This window comes from Chenopodium album, chromosome 9, assembly GCF_948465745.1.
Source record: "Chenopodium album chromosome 9, dcCheAlbu1.1, whole genome shotgun sequence".
Classification (NCBI taxonomy): Eukaryota; Viridiplantae; Streptophyta; class Magnoliopsida; order Caryophyllales; family Amaranthaceae; genus Chenopodium; species Chenopodium album.
Window position 1 is genome coordinate 5,578,667 of NC_137842.1, and position 22,235 is coordinate 5,600,901.

General features: G+C 37.5%; 1 protein-coding gene and 1 pseudogene across 1 annotated transcript; one reads left to right on the forward strand and one right to left on the reverse strand.

Moving 5' to 3' along the window:
- The first annotated feature begins 1,042 nt into the window (after nt 1-1,042).
- On the forward strand, nt 1,043-11,271 carry LOC145557368 (protein RETICULATA-RELATED 1, chloroplastic-like). Its single transcript, XM_081618552.1, has 8 exons — nt 1,043-1,195; nt 1,885-2,061; nt 2,137-2,229; nt 2,310-2,425; nt 10,187-10,285; nt 10,434-10,739; nt 10,814-10,978; nt 11,124-11,271. The coding sequence occupies exons 1-8, from the start codon at nt 1,043-1,045 to the stop codon at nt 11,269-11,271; spliced, it is 1,257 nt and encodes a 418-aa protein (XP_081474678.1).
- Nucleotides 11,272-12,138: 867 nt separating this feature from the next.
- LOC145559464 (alpha-1,6-mannosyl-glycoprotein 2-beta-N-acetylglucosaminyltransferase pseudogene) lies at nt 12,139-14,105 on the reverse strand (annotated as a pseudogene).
- Nucleotides 14,106-22,235: the final 8,130 nt, after the last annotated feature.

Below are 22,235 nucleotides of genomic sequence, written 5' to 3' on the forward strand. Positions count from 1 at the left end.
ATCATTGATGATGGGAGGGGGGATTGTGACATATCATTACACAAGAGCACTAAAAGCTCCAACTTCTCTCTACTTTCTCTCTCTAAATATATTCCGTTTCCGGTCACTAACTAGATCGTCGGAGGCGAATCTCCGATCACCAGAGATTCGTTGTTTTGCAGGTGTCCGAGTCCCGTTGCTAGGTAGAGCGTGACCAGTATCCCGAGGGATTCCAAAAAACCCCGAAACACCATGTATGTATTATATTTAAATTTCTTTGTAAATATCGTATGACTTTTTATGAATCAATCTTTATTTAAAAAAAGTGACATTTTGTCATATGGTCAAAATTTAGTTTTCGCCTTAATAAAGGAATATAACAAATAGAAGCGCTCTAACCACATGAGATATAACAAATCTCATATTCCTTATTCCTTAATTGTAATTACTACCTCCGTTACATATTATTTGCAACGATTAGACATTTTTTCCTTTCTACTTTATGTCAATAATATGTAACGAAGGTAGTAATTTTTTTATATGACGTCTATTCTTCATATGCATATTGCTTGTATCCATGACCTAATTTCCTGGAGAATCCAACAATTAATACGGCCACATAAGTTCATAAATACAAGTATACAACCACGCCATAGTCTTATAGCTTCATCTACGAGAAACATGTTTGAAATATGTTCCCACGAAACAACCAAAATTGTTTTTGTTACCAATTAAATTGCCAAAACACCTCTAAAATCTGTCAAAACTAACACATCAAAAAAGTCCAAATCAAACATTTTGAGTTCGTTCCAAAACCAAAAACCTTCCTCAAAATTCGACAACAATGGCCACAATTCAAGCCCTTAAACCTTGTTCCTCCATTTCATACAACACTACTCTCAACAAACGTCGCAACCATTTCCAAACAATCACCTCCCCTAACAAAGTCACCTTCCTAAACACTAATAATAACTTCAACAAAATCAAGAATGCCATTGTCATCAATCATCCTAGATCTTACCCACCAAAACCCGTCCTTGTGTCGTCCTCAAGAAGTTTACGAATGTCTGCCATATCGGCTTTGACGTTGGATGATCCATGCTTATCGTTACGAAATCCCACCATTGTTATGGGATCGTATGGTTCGTCGCCTTCGGTCATTTTAGAGAGGCCTAAACCTGAGTTGGATGTCAAGACTAGCAAACCTGTTCTTGAGGTTAGTGTTTCTTGGATTTTTCAATGTGTTCCTTTGTTAGGGTTTGTGGCATTTAATTAACTTTTAAGTGGTTTTAGTCATTATTAAAAGCTTCGTTTAAGGGCAATGATGTAGCCGGGTGTATTTGATTATTTGATGCACATCGTCACGTTTTCATGTCTACGTAGAGTAGCATACCAACTAGGGGCCTGTTCTCATATATTGAACTCAGCTGAACTACAGTGAGCTGAACTGAATTGAATATTTTGTAAGAGAAGGAAATTAAGAGCGGAACTGAACTGAAAATAAACGTATGAGAACAGGCCCTAAGCTAGCACTTGCCTCCCCTGTTTTTTGTTGTATTATCAGAGTTAAGCTTAAATAAATGGGTTTGTGTGATAAAGAAATATGTTTATATTAATGTGGTGTTAGTCATTATTGAAAGCTTCGTTTAAGGGCAATGATGTAGACGGGAGTATGTATTTACACGAACCATTTTTAATTTAATGCACGTAAAACTATTATATATGTCACGTTTTCATGTCTAAATCATAACAACTAGGCTAGCACTTGCTTCCCCTGTTTTGTAGTTGTACTATTAGAGCTAAGCTTAAAAAATGTGTTTGTATGATGACTTGATGAGGTAATATGTTTATGTTGACATGGTGGTGTATACTGATATAATTGACTAATTGATGTGGGTTTTGAAGGCTTCAGTTGGGGATTTTGATCACAACAACGGGGATAACAATGGTAAAGGCAATGTGGGTGGTGGCGATAAGGGTGGTGGAGGTTCTGGTGATGAAGATGATTACTTTGAGGATTTTGATGATGAGGAGGAGGGAGACGACGAAGGACTGTTCAGTCGCAGGATATCTCTGCCAGAGGTATGAAAACAACGGTATAGATTGTATAAGAACGAGCTAACAGACAATTAAGTGTTTTTTCTTGTGAAATTTCAGCTGTTTGATAGAGTTTTCATTGATGCGGTATTGAGTGAGAGGCAGAAGACATTGCTTGAGTTACCTGCAGGAATTCGTCAAGCATGTGAACTGGTACAAAAGCTAGATTTTACAGCATTTTTTATTTTATGATCAATCTTCGGTCTATAAACTTGGATTTTCATTGAATTCAGGGTGCAATAAGTTCAGCTCAATTGGTGAAATACCTAATGAATGAGGCGAGGCCATCCTTCACCAGAGCACTGCATCGAGGGCTTCATAAGGACATGTCTAGGGAATTCCTTGGGAGGTATAAACTAAAACTTATCATCTTTAAACGGTGTATTTGCAATCATAACCTCGGCTTCTACTCATCTAGTGCCGTAATAGCAGATCAATGCTGCCATTAAATCACTTGAATTCTTAATGCAGATTATATGACCATACTATACGATTTACTGACATGTCTTTCATACAATGAGTGTTTGGGGGTAAAAATACCCCCTATATATGTGGATCAATGCCACCTCGACACGTGTCCGCAAGCTCAGCGCTCAATGAGCCAATTAGAGCATGACACGTGTCACTCAATGATAGAAGGGTGAAAATGGGCTCTAAGTCCACAACCCTAGAAACCGTAAAATGGTGGGAAGCCAATCTACTTAGGTTAAATAACCTAAGAGGCACATATCCCAATGCTCTATAAATACTGATTATTACATCAGTTTTAGGGGATCCAATTCTCTCTCCAAGGGCAATGCCCCCCACATTTACTCTCCCTTCTCTCTACTTTCTCTCTCTAAAATACATTATTTCGGTCACTGACTTGATCGTCGGAGGCGGACCTCCGGCCCCCCCGGGGTCCGTTGTTTTGCAGGTGATCGGGCCGTTCGAGTGTTGCATTGCAGATCTGTCTCCCGAGGGACGTACACACCCTTCATTCGGGTACGTACAAAAAACCCCAAAACATTTGGCGCCGTCTGTGGGGAGACACATCTGTAATGGCACAACGGTTGTGGATCACCGACTCAGAGAGGAGCCTCCTTTAGGAGGAAGCAGGCGTCATGAGGCCGGATGTCAAGTACACCAGGCGTCATGAGGCTGAATGTAGAGAGTCAGGCGGCCAAAAAGGCCTGTCAGACTAAGTCATGCATCTTTTATTCTCTCAATAGAAGGTCAAAAGGCAATGTCGTTTGATCTAAGTTGGAGGATGATACATTAGGAGTAAGACGGCTAAATTAGCCAACTCCACTATTTTTAACCAATTCATTTAATGAGTTGGCCGCATGCTACGCAGCCGGATATATACAGACGGTAGCCGCATGTTACTTTATCTATATATTCCACTAGTTTTGACAACTAATGGAACGAGCTTATTCATCTTTTGTTAAAAAGAGAAATAAGAATTTAATGGTTTTTTAATTAAACCAACTAGGTGTTGTTATGCACTATCACATGCGGCCAAAACATCCATCCTTCACTTTACACTCAAGCGGCATTTTATAATTTGCATGAAAGCTTGGTGGAAAAAGTTGCCAGGCGGCAATAAACTATCAAATGGGGATTAGCTGCGTACTCCACTTGTTTTAATAAGGTTCCCCTTTATTATTCTCATGCATTATATAGGAAGTAATAAGCAGAGAGTTTGCTAGCTTGAGTTCTCAAGCATGAAATTAATATATAAGAGGCGGCAACCGTATGTAATTAACCAAGCGTCTGGTGGTTATTCATTCTCAAACAGCTAGCTAGCTTACTCTTCCCATTTGTAATTTTTCATATTTATATATGTGAAAGCTTTTGAAGAGTAATATCCTATTAACAAGGGTATACAAGCGGCATCATCTTGATGTCAGATCATCATCACACAAAATTACTCATATATATTGATATGTAAAGAGCCGTATGCATATAGCATTTGTGGGGGAGATCGAGAGCCGCTCATTCATGAAAAGTGGAGCTTCATCTCCATAGCCGGCACCTAATCATCTTGATGGCTCATCATTTAAGAATGAGCACAAGCGGCACGCAACCGTAGTCAGTTCAACTTAACTGTTATGCAGGCGGCATAGGGCAGCTTTGCTCCTATGGTGTCAGCCAGTGATTGCTAGCAACGGTGGCAGCCGATCAGAGCCATGATCGGTGCCTCAATTAAACGGCTACCATGGCTGCATTGCGCTTCAATTTATCCCGGCTGTAAGGGCAGCCTTACTCACCAATTAAGCCCGCCTGCATGGGTGCCTTGTGCCTCAATTATGCCCGGCTGTGGGGTGCTTTGTTCATTCCCAAGCCCAGCCGTGAGGGCTGCTCTATGCTTCAATCAGACCTAGCCGTAGGGTCTGCTGCTTGATTGCCTCATTGATGTGTTCATTTTATATGGTATTTTACCCCCGTCCCTCGATCATAATTAGTAGTGTTTTTGGCTCTTTAGAGCCACTTTTATTACTAATCGGTGTTTTCCAGTGTTTTCGTAGATTTGGTTGACTTTTGCAAGGATTTATGCTTTTGGAGTATTATCCCGAGATATTTTGGAGCAATCACGAGCATTGGAGAAACACGACCACTTTTGGAGCCCAAGACCGGTGAGAGCCGGTGATTAAGGGCTCGGTAATCGGGATACCGAGGTATATGGACCGAGTGATCAAGACCCTAAGTGGATATCCGGATTGGGCCGAAGAAATAAGCCCAATCGAAGCTCCGAGCCTCGAGGTGAAGCAAGGGCCCGATCGGGCAGCTTAGCTCGATCGGGCAAAGCGCGCAAGATGCGTGCTGGTGCGTGGCCAAAGGCGCGCCCGATCGGGTGAGCTGCTAGCTCGATCGGGCGCGGCTGTGAGAAGAGCAGTGCGAGAAAAAAGGCGCGCCCGATCGGGCGCGTGTTTCTGGAAAGGCTCTTTTGTCGAGCAATTAGTTTCTAATTAGGAGTTGTTTTAGTTTTGTTTATGTACGTTTTTAGGACGATTAATTCATTTATCTCTTCTTTTCTCAGATTTTCTCTCTCTACTTAGTACTCTCTCTCTCCTAAACTCTCTCTAACTTTTGTTCTTAATTCTTTCATTAATTCCAGATTTATTTTGGTAACGATTTCTCTTCCCTTAATCTTAGTTGTTTATTTTATTCCTTTCATCATGATTTATTTTATTACCTTGATTAGTTTAGTTTTTAATATGTGTGAGTAGTTTAATTTCTAGGATTTATGGGGATCCAATAAATAATATGAAGGGGTAAATTATTGTTGTTGATTATCAATGCTAGAATAATTTCCTATTGATTGATTTAATGCTCTGTGACTAGATTAGGCCTATCTTTTATGCATGAGTTTGACAATATTGATTCAAGAATCGAGAGATGAGAATTAATGTTTAGGTCTAGTTTCAATAGGCAAGTTAATTTATAAATGGTTAAGTCAAGATTCGAGAGATGAGATTTAATAGCGGTAAATTAATTATGTGATTGTAATACGTAGCGAGAGCCCTTTACAATCTGGTTAATTGATGCATTGATGACTGACTATTATTGATTATTGGTATTGCATGATGATTTCTTATTGGATTGTTTTAATGTTTTACAATTGCGGCTTGTAAAAGTATAGCAATATTAAATTGATGAATCGAGCAGATGTTAATTTGATATTAAAGGCTATTTTCAATAAGAACTTAGATCTAGTAAATTGCGAGAGCCTGTTAGATCTATGTTGAATAATAAATTGCGAGAGCCTGTTAATCGTGTTATTTATGCAATGTCAATGATCGATTACTATGTTTTACCCTGAAGTATTATTTATTGGTGAACCTATGCCCTAGATCCTTTCATATATTGTTTTCTTCCCATTCTCAACCTTAGTATTTTAGTCTTTTACTTAATTATAAATACTGGTTACTTAAATAATTTAGATTATAATATTTAATTAGGAATAAAAAGACTTGTTTCCCTGTGGAGATCGACCCTACTTCCCTATCTAACTTAGTTAGTGATTTAGGTAATTATTTTTTATTAGGGGATACGACTTTACCTTGTCACTCATTTATGCCCGGCTGCCGTGGTTGCTTTGTTCAACCTCAAAGCCGGTTGCAATGGCTGCTATATTACTCATCATTATTATGATTGAATTAAAAAAAAAAAAAATAGACGTCTGATTGATGTTCTACCATTTTGTATGAACATACAACTTTGGTGGAAAAAAGAGAGCTCCATTATTTTTTCTTGCCTTAACAAGTCAGACTCGGCAATTATAGCCAACCAGCAGAGGTGGTTATCAAAGCCGACTAATTTATGCCTCAACCAAGCCCGGCTGCGGGGCTGCTTTGTTCATTCTCAAAAGTCGGCTGAAGGGGCTGCTGAACTTCAAGAACGGCTGCAATGGCCGCTTGGTTCATCCTCAAAGCTGGCCGCAAGGCCCGCAAGTGGCTGCAATATTCATTAATTATTCATCAATTAAACCGGCTGCCATGGTTGTCTTGTTCGACCTCAAAGCGGGCTTGCTTGATTGTTTTATTAACATAAGCGGCAGCCGGCACCTGATCGTGATGGCTCATCATTTGAGAATGAGCACTAGCGGCATCAAAAAATTATTAGTTGTTGATGTCAGCCGGAACTTGATGATTGTTGTATCATGATGATTATAAGTATCATCACATGGTGATTATCAATGGGGCAACCGGTATTTGGTGCCCGAATGACCATGTCATGAAGAATTAACGGGTGTATCACCCCTTGAGCAGCGTTTGTGCGTGAAGCTAGTTGGGCTACCATGCACCTGGAGTTCGAAAGTAGTTGCATTGGTAGTCATGCGGCACTCCATGTAACCCGGCTCGGCATCAAGAGCCGACTGTATCATTGTTGTAAAAATATTTTATTACAAACAACCATGTTCAAGCAAGAGTAAAAGCTAAGCCCAAAATCCTCTTGTTAAGTTGAACACTCAAGCGGCATCATGGGAGTGGCTGCCTTCGACTTGATGGCCGGATCACCATGAAGATTGAGCAAGCTAAGTCACCTTGTGAGTAGCCAAGAGGAATGGAAAAAAACCGTCTGCATAGGAGCTTGGTCTTGTCCAATGGAATGTCGAACGACCAACATGAAAAGTAACTTTGGTGCGTGAGTATATGATTATAAAGCGTCCATTGTAAGAGTATGAGTCCAGCCGACAGTTGGGCCATTTATGTACTTACAAGAAATTTGCCCAGCAAGATGAGTGCCGCATGCAATTAAATTTAAAATTCAGAATGCTCAGAATAAAGATATATCACTTGTGTGAGTAAGTTAGACGGCATCAAGTGTTCAGCTCATAATATAGCAAGACGGAAAATATGCCGACTTAAAGTTAGCTCGAGAGCATAATGAGAGTGGTGGCAGCCGGTCAGAGCCATCAATGGTGACAGCAGGGGCTGCTTCGTTCATTAATTCAAGCGGCTGTGGGCTGCTTGATTCATACTCAAGCCCAGCCGCAGGGGCTGCTTTGTTCAAAGATCAAAGCCGGCTGCCATGACTGCTTTGTTCCTCAATAAAGGTCGGTTGTATGTGCTGTAGGGGCTGCTTTGCTCATCTACCCTTCCCGGCTGAAGAGCTGTATATGGTCATATTTTTATCCAAAATTTTGAAGAAGAGCAAGATAGTGAGTCGTTCCTCAAATACCGGTTGTATTATCTTCAATAATGTGAGCTGCTTTAGCCTTGAGCCTCACTACCTTGAAAATTTGGAAATCATTATTATGATTCTAAAAAAAAATTATTAGTGAACTTGAGTTCTTGGCCTCAAGCTGCATGTCACCAGCCAGGTGGCATCATATCAAAGCCCATGCTATCTTATGATTAAGCTTAAGCTCCTCCGAGTCGGAAAATGATGGTGTTGAAAGCAACAATGGAGACGGATCTTGTGCCGGCTGCCATCATCTTGTACATAAGTGCATACAGCCGGCTACTATTATCTTTTACATAAGTGCACTCAAGCTGCACGCATCCATAGTCCTACTCAACTGTAATGCAGGCGGCATAAGTGTCGAGCACCCTTCGCATTCGGTTAAGCTCGGCAGCCGGCCTTCCAAGGTTCTTCAAGGGCTAAGCTACCCAATTACATGGGTTAAGCATCAAGCATTGAATATTTGAGGTAACAATTGACTTACTCTCCTCTAAATAATGTTGATGCATTAAAATAAACTAAGTTAAAAACTTAGTAGCTACTAAATTAACGTCCAAGTGACGTGAGGCCAATGGCCGGATAATAAACTAAGTTTGAAACTTAGTAGCGATTTCAACGTTTGAGTGACATGCGGCCAATGGCCAGATAACTAAACTAGGCACAAAACCGCTTAGTGTCTATACAGCCGGTCTCAACCTAGACCAGAGGCCAATGGCCGGATGGTTGCTTTTTTCATAAAATCGTCTGTCCCAACATGGACAATGGCGTCCGACGACACCCTTCCGGGTGCAATCGTCGCAGAGAGCAACCTACTTGCTTGCTTTACGTACCTATGCAGACGGCAAAGATTGAACGACCAAATTGGTCAACTCATAGCCGTCTGACCAGAACAGTCTAAAGAACGACTAAGTTTTCGGAACACCGGATGTCCAAAAGACATCAGCCGGTGATCGACCAAAGTTCTAACCTAGATTACCTTCCGAAATTATACAAGTCCTCCCAATGGGGTAGAAAGACATTGAAAGTATAATTGGATTACAAGCACCCCAGGCGGCCATTTGCCTCCTGCCCTGTGAATAGTCAGGCGGCCATTTGCCTCCTGCCCCCAGGCGGCATTTGCCTCCTTCCCTATGAAGAGTCAGGCGGCCATTTGCCTCCTGCCCTGTGAATAGTCAGGCGGCTATTTGCCTCCTGCCCCCAGGCGGCCATTTGCCTCCTGCCCTGTAAATAGTAAGGCGGCCATTTGCCTCCTGCCCTGTGAAGAGTCAGGCGGCCATTTGCCTCCTGCTCCCAGGCGGCCATTTGCCTCCTGCCCTGTGAATAGTCAGGCGGCCATTTGCCTCCTGCCCCCCAGGCGGCATTTGCCTCCTGCCCTGTGAAGAGTCAGGTGGCCATTTGCCTCCTGCCCTGTGAAGAATCAGGCGGCCATTTTCCTCCTGCCCCCAGGCGGCCATTTGCCCCCTGCCCTATGAAGAGTCAGGCGGCCATTTGCCTCCTGCCCCCAGGCGCCATTTGCCTCCTTCCCTATGAAGAGTCAGGCGGCCATTTGCCTCCTGCCCCCCAGGCAGCCATTCGCCTCCTGCCTTATGGGATGTCAAACGTCTCAAAAATATTCTAAGTCTCCCAAAGGTCATATGACCACCATAGTGAGGCTAAAAGAAATAAAAGTCGTCATCTGTCTAGTTCAGGAGGCAATCATTATTATGATTGATTAACTTAGAAAATATCATACCATTTAAGGTATCAGATTTTCCAAGTTAATCAAATCCCTCTTTTATTGAACTAGACATATGCCGCCCATAGAGCTTTTGAACAAGCGGAAAATAAAGCCTTGATTTCGAAAGGAGTAATTCCTCTTGAAAGAGAAATTACCCTTTCCGATGGGCTAATGTTTGGGGGTAAAAATACCCCCTATATATGTGGATCAATGCCACCTCGACACGTGTCCGCAAGCTCAGCGCTCAATGAGCCAATTAGAGCATGACACGTGTCACTCAATGATAGAAGGGTGAAAATGGGCTCTATGTCCACAACCCTAGAAACCGTAAAACGGTGAGAAGCCAATCTATTTAGGTTAAATAACCTAAGAGGCACATATCCCAATGCTCTATAAATACTGATTATTACATCAGTTTTAGGGGATCCAATTCTCTCTCCAAGGGCAATGCCCCCCACATTTACTCTCCCTTCTCTCTACTTTCTCTCTCTAAAATACATTATTTCGGTCACTGACTTGATCGTCGGAGGCGGACCTCCGGCCCCCCCGGGGTCCGTTGTTTTGCAGGTGATCGGGCCGTTCGAGTGTTGCATTGCAGATCTGTCTCCCGAGGGACGTACACACCCTCCATTCGGGTACGTACAAAAAACCCCAAAACAATGAGTGTTAATGGAATGAAGTGAGCATAATATATGACCTTAAATCCTCGATATGCTGCAACAGGATAATGGCAGACCCTTCATTTTTGCATAAGCTTCTGTTTGAGCAGTTTGTCACTATTGCTTGTTCTGTTCGGTCAGAAATGAAAAACCGGAAGGGAAGGTATGAGCTTAATGTCTTACTGCTTTTAGAAACAATAGTGATTGACTCTTCCACAAGTTCCATTCCCTCTGATGTAACAATCTCATTGTTTACTTTGTCAATCATCAAACAACTGCCCAACCAAAGTTTTTGTTATTGTTTGTAACAGAATGAAGGAGGAATGGGATTTAGCACTTATAAATGTACTCACAGTAGCAGCGTGCAATTTAGTAATTGTTAGGTCACTCGCTCCTTGCTGCTCATATGCCAATACCTTCAGCTCTGATCTACATAATAGACTGCAGAAGCTCCCAAACAATGTATTCGAAGCAAGTTATCGTTTTAGAGAATTTGATTTGCAGAAGAGAGTGCTGTCTTTCTTATGCAAGGCTGTACAATTTAGTTTAGTGGGATTTACAGCAGGGGCACTTCAAAGTGCTTTGTTACATCTCCGTACTCAAGGAAAAGAGAGAAGGTTAATTTTTGCACTTCATCTTTGTCTTTTATTTGTTTAGTACAGAGTTTCTTATACGTGACTCATACAAGTAGGCTGTCTGTGCCAATACCACCTGCAAATACAAATGCACTCGGATATGGAGCTTTCCTCGGCCTCTACACAAATTGGAGGTATCAGATGATATGCGGGATGGATAAACTGCTATTCAACCATTTCAATGTGATTGGAGTTTCTCTGTTTTTCACAGCAGCTTTCAGGTTCGTTTTACCAGCACTTCCTCCTCCCCTCTCCCTCCCATATATATGAATTGAGTATATCAAAATACATGCTCATATAACAAGTTGTTTTCCCCCCTTGAAGTGACTCTGTAAGAAGGCATAATTTACATGAATTATTTCACAGGATTTTGAATTTACAGCTAGGGGAATTTTCAAGGACAGTGTGGCTTGATACAGAGAGCTTTGCATCAGTGCCTCCTAAGGCACAGAGCGACAACTCTCAGAAAAAAAGGAGAGTTATAAGGAAGAAAAGTACTTGCAGTAAAGCTTAATAGTCCCTCTTCTTTCAGTAGCACCATTGTTACTCTTTTTTGTCATTGCAAGAAAGGATATGGGACCTGTTCGGCTGTTCCTAAGCTAGTCGAGAAGTTGAGCAGTTACTTGAACTGTACAAAGCCAAGATGAAGCGGCACAGTTGAGCTTATATGCAATTTACACCATGTTCAGTACTAAGCTGATGTCGCAATAGAAGGCTACATGTTTGCCTGCCATTGCAGCACAATGCAAAGAACACACAAGATGCAAACTTACCAACCAGTTATGTGTCCAAGGAAGTTACTTAAGCGACATGGGATGAACTATGAAGTGGTGTAGGGCACTTGTTAAGACTCCAAAGTCTAAAATTATGATCTTATAAGCTTTCCACCAATTTTTTTCAGAACAGAAATCTATATTCATATAGCAAGCACCAAATCCATCTGGTTTATTCTTGATGTACACATCAGACTAAGCAGGTGAAATCTCATACAAATTCTTATTAATTCTGCATTTTCTTCCCATATACAACTACTATGGCATACATGTTTACAAAATGTTTTGTGAAGGAGCAGTCATTTACAGTGTGTGTGTGTGTGTGTGAGTGAGTGAGTTGGGGGGGGGGGGGGGTGTTGGTTGGTTATTCTGCAAGCTCCACACATCGGTAGATAAAAGTTCCAAGACAAAGTGTGGTAAGAATGATAATGCCCCAAACTTGGTTTAGGAAACATGGTTCACTGGAGATAGATCTTGTCAAAAAATAATAAGCCACCAGAGTTTTGCTCTATCAGCATGAACTGAGGCTATTATGCAGACTACAGTATGCTGTGGCATAATAGGATTAATAGCCCTAATAAAGGTGATGAGCACATGAGAGAAGGCAATAGCTGAAAATGTATCCAAGATGATTTTTACTAAAAATAATAAAACTAAATACAATAGCATCTCTCTAATTACCTGGATATTTGTTAGTGACAAAATATACAAGGCATTTTTAAATCAAAGAGCACCAAAAATGTAGGTTGCAAAATCCAAATCTACCCAAAAAGAACACTCCGTATAAGAACACAATAGATACTCTTACAATGTCACAGATGAGGATGCTTGACTTAGACCATCGCGTCTAATGACTCGAATCAGCAAAGCAGCACAGGCCTCAAAGGTAGGAATAAATAAAATTGCAAGTCATTGATGATACATGGAGGCAAAATCCAGACATAGCTTATGGTCTCTTGCATCTCCCCATCCTCCCCAACCTTTGAATCCGGCTTTATACCCTGCTTGATGGTCATAAAAAAACACGTCCCACTGTGGGCTAATGTTCACGACTCTGTCATCATTCTGTACTTCAATGTTAACAGAACCATCGTCTAAGCATGCATCTTTATCCCCTTGGCCTTGATGTAACCCACATTTCCCAAAGTGAACAGCACTACTTCTAGGTCCTCGTAATGTATATACAGGACTCCCAAATGAGGGATAAACCTGAGACCACATTGTTATGTCCCAATTGTACTCATCGAAAAAACAAAATTCTTCAGCCTTGTTGTGGATTTTCTTCCAGACTGTCCGATTAAAAGAGTATCCAACATTCCCCATTCTCTCAGCAACCAATGATGCAATACCTTCTCCTCTACTTTTCACATCCCAGGGAGCCAAATTAACAGCATAACAACTCGAACACTTCTTAGGTTTCAGCTTTATAAGAAGCTGCAGATTCCTATATGCATTGGGAAATATATAGTGATCTTCTTCAATGAAAAGTATATGACCTAAGTGATCCTTAGTCTCCTTCAACCCATCCCACACCGTGTTCATCATCCACCACCAATGATGCTTCAAAGAGACAATCTTCGGGGACCTATGGTTCCCATACTGATCAGGGTTTCCAGCACACTTCTTTTCACTAGCATCATCCTTATCCCTACAGTCTAAAGGCGAAACACCAGGGAAACTATCACTAAAGATATGAGGAGAATACGGCGCAAAAATCTGCTTAACTTGACAGAATTTAACACCCTCCACAATCTTATTCATCTCTTCGAAATACCCATCATGACTAACTATAAGTAGAGTCTCATTAATCCCCTCTACTCGCGACAAGCTATCAACAACCACTTTGAGATATTGTGGTCTATTATGAACATACAAAACAATAACAACATGATCCTTAGGCAAACTTGGATACAAATCCAAATTCCGGGGAGGCAAATTATTCCGTTCTTCCAACGATTTCGACAATGTATTCTGTTTTGGCAAGTTAATGTCCCGGTGTTTTCGAACAGAACCCGGTTTCAGATTCTCATGTACACTCTCATCATACCCAATTGCAGAATTAGTTCTAATTAGTGAAACAAACAATAAAACCAATGATGTAGCAATAACTGAAATCAGCACAAATCTTCCAAAACTACTAACTCTAACAGGAGGTTTTTTGTTCGGAATCATGGCGGCCGAAACAGACATTATATCCAAAATCAGCTAATTTAACTAGAACAACAATTAATAGGGAAAAAAACCAAGAAAGAGAAGAAATTGTAACCTCATTTGTTGTAATCTTACTGAAGTTGAATCCTCCAAAAAAAAACCCTTTACTTTGAAATTCAATGAACTCTTTCTACATCAGATAAATTCAGCAATTCCAAGTGAGAAATCAGCAACCCAAAAAACCCTAAATTCGATTTAATGCTAGAAGAGGAATTAAATCGGAAAAATTGAGATGGGGTAAAGAAGGTGAAAGATCTGAACTTGGAAGTTTAAAGGGTAAAATTTAATGAATTTGGGATATTAAAGAGTTGAAGGAGTTGGCAGAAGATTGATGATGGACTATTCAGAAAGAGAAAATGACTGAGAGAAGACTTTGAAGTAAAGACTTGCGGCAGAGAAAGACTTTTCTTTGGCTGTTTGTAATGAAGAAAAATTACTTTGATTATCTTAATTGTTTACCGATTATTATTAAAAATTACAGAAAAAAATAATTAATTAAATTTATAAAAATAGACATTGTAAATGATTAGGATCAAAGGCATCAAAATTAAAGTTTTTTAGTTTTTATTCGATATCCATGAGATTGAATTATATTAATCCAAAAGTATGCTAAATTTTTAGTCAGGTGACGAGGCAGCGACACTTAGCGTTCCAACTTTTCGTCAAGTGTCGTGTCACTTTGGATAGATTTAAATAGACTTCATAAGATAAAAAGTTAGTTTAGAATTCTGTTTAAATAGAATTTTAGGATAAAATTATTAGTTTAGAGTTTTATTTTCGATAAAATACCAACATTTCAGAGGTATAAATTGAATTATAAGTTTATTCAAAAAAAAATTATTAGATTATTATTTTCAAAAATTATCATATAAATTTATTTTTTATATCATCATTTATTTTTTGAGCGAAGGAAGTGTTTGAAGTGTAAAACATACATTTATAATATATAATAATTAGTTAAAATAATATACTTCACAACCTAGAATTTTATCAATGTGTAGACCTGTCAATTAGAGTCGGGTCATAAGTTATCTCGGTTGGATCACTTCAGGTTACGAGTCAATAAATATTCAATACTTGCCCAAAGTTTTGAGTTCGGGTCAACCCAACGGGTTTTGAACATTTATTTTATTTTATTTATTTATTGCTAATTTTTTATTTTTTTTAATGTATTAAATCAAACATTTTCACCAAATGTCTACTAGATAGCAAATCGTCACGAAAGCACATTAATTCCTAACTAATTTTGTATCAATGATATATTTAAAATTTGATATATAGCTTATAATTTTATCTTAAAATTCAATAAACAACCCGGGCATCGCACTGGGAACAAAACTAGTGGCTAATATAATTAGGGAATTTTTTTTCTTAGTATTATCTATTTAGATAAATTCTTATCATCGTTATGTTTATTTATGGAAAGTATTGTATGTGGCTGATAGATTGTCGTACACTTGTCAAAAATAATTCATAACAAACCAACTAACAATGTAGTAGGGTAAGTAGGGTCGAATCCACAGAGAGATGACTATTTAATCTAGCTTTCAAGGCATGGAGAAACTAAACTACATCACGAAAATGGGATAAAAATATAGTCTAAATTAAAAGAGGGATAAAATAATTATTAAAAAGACCTGGGGTTATGGTTCACCATGTTTATAGTTCTAAATCTATCAAATATCAATAACAATTCAATCAATCAATTATCTAGAGCAATTGCTAAGCCTACGGTCGGGTCTCAACGCTCTCAATTCAACATATGTAGTCCGGTCGCTAACATAATCAGAATTGCTAATTGTAGGTAAGCCTCTAAAAGTAAGATCTTTCGATTCAAACTCTTATTAACAATAACTAATCAAACAATTGATCAGGTTGCAAGATTAACAATAAAACACTATCAATTAGAGAAATCAATAATTAAAATATCAATAATATCAATCAAGATTCATTATATAAACATGGATTCACAAACCCTAGAAATAAACTACTCAAACATGAAATATATAATAAAAGCTAGATCTAAGGAATAAAACATAATTAAAAGCAAGAAAATAGAAATAAAATACCTCAATGAATTAAAATAGTAAACCCAAGAATCATCCATGGAAGAATCCATGGAGATGACATGAGAAACTAGGGTTCAAAAGAGAAAACTAAAAAAACGTAAAATAATAAAAGATATAAAAGGCATAAAGGAAAAATAATATCCGTTGAGTATTTATATTATCCTAAACCTAAATAAAATAGGAAAATAAAAATAACAAAAGAATTTTAATGATTGGTCGAATTTAAGAGTTGTAGTCCACATAGGACTCCTCGATCATCAAATGCGCGCACCACCCATCGGGCGATGGGTGGCCGATGGTTGGACGAGCTGCACAAGGGGGAGTTCGACCAGCGGCCGCTGGTTTTCCATCGCCCCAACCAGCAGCTTACGGCCAATCGCACATCACGTCCATTGCCCAATGGCTGGGCGATGGATTGGCAGCTTCGCAGGGTCAACTTCAAAGGCTTGTATCTCAAGATCTAGGAATCGTATAGGGGCGTGAGACCTATCAATGGAAAGATCTTCAAGTCTAGTTTCTAATGCAATTTTAATAAATTCAATCTGAGCTGTAGAACTCAAGTTATGATCAAAAGAGTGACCAAAGTTCTGTTTTGATACTTTGCAAACCATCGTTTTTCCTCGTTTCTAACTCAAATTCATTTCCGTAAAGTGCATAACGACCCTTGTGAATGATATATTCATGTCTCATGCATATATTAATCAAAATCAACATCCACAAACATGGGATATCCAATTAATAAACTCAATTCATCGGCTTCCATCTAAATATCATCCGAATCAACTCCAAACACTTCAAAAGCGTCCAAATGACTATCAAATCACCTGAAACATTAAGAAAAACATAAACGAAGCGTAATAGAGCACAAAACAAACAACTTATGCATTTGCAACCTAAAAAGCAACAAAAAGAATTAAAAGACTACTATAAACTTAGCAGAAATGTGCCTATAAATCCTATATACATGTGATTTATCAATGGCTAGTCACACGGTGTGGTCATAATGTTTTATAAGAGTAATTTTCATTTAAATGTATGAATAACTTCATTTTTTCCGTAAGAGTAACACATGTTATCTATAAAAGCAACCCAAATCATTATACAAGTAAAATCAAGTAATTTAGAAATAAGCAACCCCATTTGTTCGTTCGAGAAACCCTTATTCTTTTGTTTTAAAAAATGAAGGAATAATTCCACATATTTAAAATAATAACCCCTTTTTCTCATTTAAGTAACATATATACATAAAGATTACCTTATTTGCGCATCATCGGACCCTTATTACTTAATTAGTTGTCTTATACTATGTGATTATGTAAAGTGGTCACACCACATAGCTAGCCACATATAAAAATTTGTGTTATACAAGACAAGGGTAGCTAATGCGCGCCATAGATCCATGTCCATAAGCTATTTTAGTTGTTGGCAATATAATCAGATAAATTATAGGAAAAATTGGCCGCAACAACACCAACTATGATAAAGGTGCGTGTAGCAGCACAACCTTTTAAGGGTGCGGTCTACAGCACAAATTATGTAATTTGGTGCACATATTAGCATAAATGACACTAATTAACTAAGGTTTCATGGAAAAAAAAAAGTGGTATCTTATTATTTTATATACTACCTCCGTTAACAGTTATTTGCAACAAAGGGGGTCTGCGCGGACTCCAAGGCAAAAGTTTTAAATCATGATTATTGAAAAATAAGGCTATGTGGTTAAGTATAATCCTACCTGAAAAAAAAAAAAAACAATAAAACAAAAATCAGAACCACCGAAACCCAAACCCACTAAACCCAGAATCACCACCAAAACCACCGGAAACAACCAGAACCACCAAACCCACCGAAACCCAGAACCTAAAACCACCACCAAATCCACCGAAACCCAACCACCAACCCAGCAAAAATCACCACAAACCAAAACCTAACCACTAACCCAGCCAAAATCACCATAAACCAAATCCCAACGGACCACCACCATGAAGAACCACCACAAACCAAAACCCAAAACCACCACGAACCAAAACCACTAGAAACCACCACGAATCTAAGAAAAACAAAACCACCAAGAAACCCCGAAACCAACCACCAAGAACCACAAAAAATCACCACGAATCAATTACCCACCCACGAAACCAATACCCAACCACGAAGCACCTCCACAAATATGCAAATCCACTCAAAAGCCACCAATTCCAACCACGAATCAAGCAAACCACCCACAAATTACTAGATCTAAAACCCACTAGAAGGATGGATTGGAATTTGAAAAGAGATGAGAGATGAAGAAGATGAATTGAGAGATGAAGAGGAGAGAGAAAGATAATGGGAGATGATTAATCTGATTATTAGAGTGGGAAGGGTTAGATAATTAATTTAGATTTTTTTTTTGACAAAAACATAATTAATTTAGATTAAGGTTATAATGTTTTGTAATTATGTGTAGTATTATGTGTTAATAATTTTTAAGTGAGGGTATTTTGGTCAATTTAACAAAAAAAAGTTACTAAAATAAGAAAGAAATAAGTTTGTTGCAAATAATAGTTAGCACCCTTTTTTGGTAAATGTTGCAAATAACCGTTAACGGAGGTAGTAATTGTTTAAACATTATTTAAACTTATATGATTTTCCATCATGCGTGACTAAATTAGCCTTACCTTCTATTTATTTTTTTCATTTAAGCATTTCTTAACCTCCACCATTATATTAAGCGGATTCCTTCAAAAAAAAATTGTGCTATTATTTCCTTTGTTCACTTCTCCAATTACTTTTAATTTTCTAATATCGATCTCACATAATTGACTTAGTTTCCTTTCCCTTTCCACTTAGTTAAATACTAAATAAATAAATAAATAAATCATTTGAATACCTTTATTCTACAAGATTTCAGGATACATAGGAAACTTTCTAATATCAAACCCCACAAAATGATTTTAAATACTTCATTTAAAATTAGTTTTAGAATTGGATTTTAGGATATGTCAACTTAATTTTCTTGTTTTTGATGTACAACACTGTTAAGAGAGAATAACTTAAAGGGAAAAAATTAATTATGATGGAAGAGGAAACTAAGTCAATCATCACATGAGATTTTAAAAAAAGTAATTGAAGAAACAAACGATACAAAATAATGGCGAAAACTTTTTAAAATAATTCAATTTAATGGTTACTTAATTACATGAGATGGAAAATGGAAAATTAAGTAGAATGAAATTAATCAAAAATATTTTTAAACAAAAAAACATTAAAAATATTTAAGATTTCACTTTAAGAAGAAAGCTAATTTTTGTCAATGTCATTTATGTTGTTATGTGCACTCAAGCGCATAATTTGCGGCGTTGAGTGCACTCTCGAAAGATTGTGCTACTACACGCACCTTTGTCATAGTCAGTGTTGTTGCGGCCAAATTTTTCCTAAATTATAATATGTAAACAAATATTTTTAGTGGTATAAATAACCGCACACTATTCTTAAAAACAACAATAATGAGATAAGTAAATCAATATTTTTGAGGATATGGTTGTCCAAACATCATTAATTCACACAAGCAAAAAGTAATTAACATCATGCATATCAATATAGGCATATAGGTAAACAAATATATTAAGGATATAATTGTTTTGACACTATTTATAAGTGTTTTCTCATAGAAACTATTTATAAGTGTTTTCACATATTTATAAGTGTTTTCATCACCCTCCTCTATATAAGAATCAATCTCAACCCTTTATTAGTTTTGATCTAACATCTAAAATGATCCTTTAGTAATGACATTTCCGTAATTTTGAAGAGTTCATATTTAGAACATAGAAAAAAAATTAGAACATAGAAAAATTTTTAGAGTATAAGCAGAAAAAAGTTAGAACATCAGAAAAAAAAATTAGAACATAAGAAAAAAAAAAAAGATTTATGCTTGATTTTCAATTTTATATTTTTATTTATATTTATATTTTTATTATTTTTATTATTATTTTTTTTTTTTTTTGTCTATGTTCAAAAAATTTGCCAATGTTCTAAACTTTTACCTATATTTTAAACTTATATTGTGAGCCTATGTTCTAATTTTTTCCCTATGATTTAAAATCATTTCCTATATTCTTAGTATTTCGTGTATGTTCTAAATTTTTATGTGTGTTCTAAATTTCTTCCTATGTTCTAAACCTATCTTTTGAGCCTATGCTCTAATTTTTTCTCTAGGTTCTAATTTTTGTTTCTATGATCTAAATTTAGATCTATGCTTGATTCTCAATTTATGTTCGATTTTATATTTTCATGTTCTAAAATTTTTTGTCTATGTTCAAAAAAAATTTGTCTATGTTCTAAACTTTATCTTATGTTATAAGCCTATGTTCTAATTTTTCCCCTATACTCTAAAATCATTTCCTATTTCTTAGTTTTTCCGTCTATGTTCTAAATTTTTATGTGTGTGCTAAATTTCTTCCTATGTTCTAAACCTATCTTTAATTTTGAGCCTATGTTCTAATTTTTTCCCTATGTTCTAAAGTTATTTCTTATGTTCTAAATTATTACATTATGAATTATGATCTAATTAATTCTAAAAAATTTCCTATATACAAAAATAATTAGGCTATAAGGAGAGATGATTATATATATATATATATATATATATTTATAAATATAATTTATGTAGGATTCGAACCTACATCATCTATGCAGTTTGCATAGCGCTCTACCACTTGAGCTAATAGGTTTTGGTATAGATCAATGCACCGCCTTCCCATAGAAGTAGAGGAAAACGATCACATGTAGAAACTCAAATGCCTCAATTATTACTACAACAGCCACCATAGCTCACAAATTACCGAACACAACTATTACGTACAGTACTACTAGGAAGTATTATAAAGTAAATTACATCAGTCTGACAGAGGAAAATATACAATTGGATGTTCATCCATTGATTCCATTCCTATAAAATATAATGCAAATTTATCTACTGCAAGTACTAATCCAATTTTTTACTATAATACTCTTATTTTTACATGAACTAACCTAAATGACTAAATTTATGCAACTGACAGTAAATGCTTCAATATTATTTGCAATCTCATATGAACTCTAACAATGAACTATCAAAACCAAACATTCCAATATACTTTTCCAGAGGTATACATGTTAAAAATATCAAAAATTCCTCGGACAATTATAGTACAAAATTGAACAAAATTGCAATACAAAATCAAATAAAATTGGAGTACAAAAATATTGGAAATTTGAAAAATATCGAACAAAATTGCAGTTGAAAATTCGAACCATAAATTGGAAAAAAAAAATCACTAAATAAATCGTAGAAATCGAGCCCTAAAATAGCAAAAGTGGCCTAGGTTTGGATGGGGACTACAAAAGGAGAAAGATATAAATTAAAACGTATCTTTTTGACAAAAGGAAAGTATAACACTTGTTTAAATACAGTTATATTTGATAAGTGTAACACATATTAAAGCATGTAGGGAGTACAGTAGTTTAATACGAAATGTGATGTTTTTTCTGTGTGGCTAGCCACACCATGCTGTCAGGGTTACTTATAGGGGTTGTTTATTCACGAGTTACTAATAGCGATTACTTATTCAGGGGTTACTTATTTAAGAGGTACTCAATCGGTCAAGGGTTACTTATTCTAGGGTTACTTAGTCAGTTAACGTGTTTTCGCTAGGGCTACTTATTTAGGGCTACTCATTCGGTCATGGGTTACTTATTCTAAATTTACTCAATCAGTTAGCGGTTTTCTGTGTGAGAGTAACCCTTAACTGACTGAGTAACAACCCTGAATAAGTATCCCCTGCCTAACCGATTAACCCTTGAATAAGTAACCCCGGCCACACGGTGAGGTCAGCCACATATAAAAATTAGAACTTTTTGTAAAATAACACCACAAAAAAGTCATAAAAATGGATTATAACACCACCTTTTAAAAAAAAAAAAAAAACTTTTATTATAACACCACAAAAGAATGCAAAAATTGGATTTCACCACCTGTTAACGGTCTTAGATGGAATCCAATACGTTAGTGAAGCCCACAACAGACATTATCCAGTGACCACCACCACCAGCCCTACATACAACCCACCACCGGCTTCCCCACCTCTGTCGCCAAGCCAAGCCAATCGCCGGAACCCCATTTCTCGATGAACCCCATCGCCCCACAAGCCTTACCACCACCATAGCCCTCCGTAAAGCTAGAATTATCGATGACAAGAGAGTAGGTTTCGGGGCTGCCGGCGTTATAGGAAGAGGTTTCGAGGGTTTTCGGTGTTAGGGGAGGAGGCCAGGTTTGGGGTTGCTGGTGTTAGGGGAGGGGGTTTTGGGTAGTGTTGGTGTTAGGGGAAGGGATATTGGCGGTGCCGGTGTTAGGGGAGGGGTTTACTAGCGGTCGACTGGCTAATTTCGTCGTCAAGGGTGTG

What these genes read in the sequence shown, in the direction of transcription:
- LOC145557368 (XM_081618552.1), top strand. Translation starts at nt 1,043, where the DNA reads ATGTCTGCCATATCGGCTTTGACGTTGGATGATCCATGCTTATCGTTA. An exon ending in GCAGGATATCTCTGCCAGAG is followed by an intron (nt 2,062 to 2,136) that starts GTATGAAAACAA and finishes GTGAAATTTCAG; the next exon opens with CTGTTTGATAGAGTTTTCAT. An exon ending in TCTAGGGAATTCCTTGGGAG is followed by an intron (nt 2,426 to 10,186) that starts GTATAAACTAAA and finishes ATGCTGCAACAG; the next exon opens with GATAATGGCAGACCCTTCAT.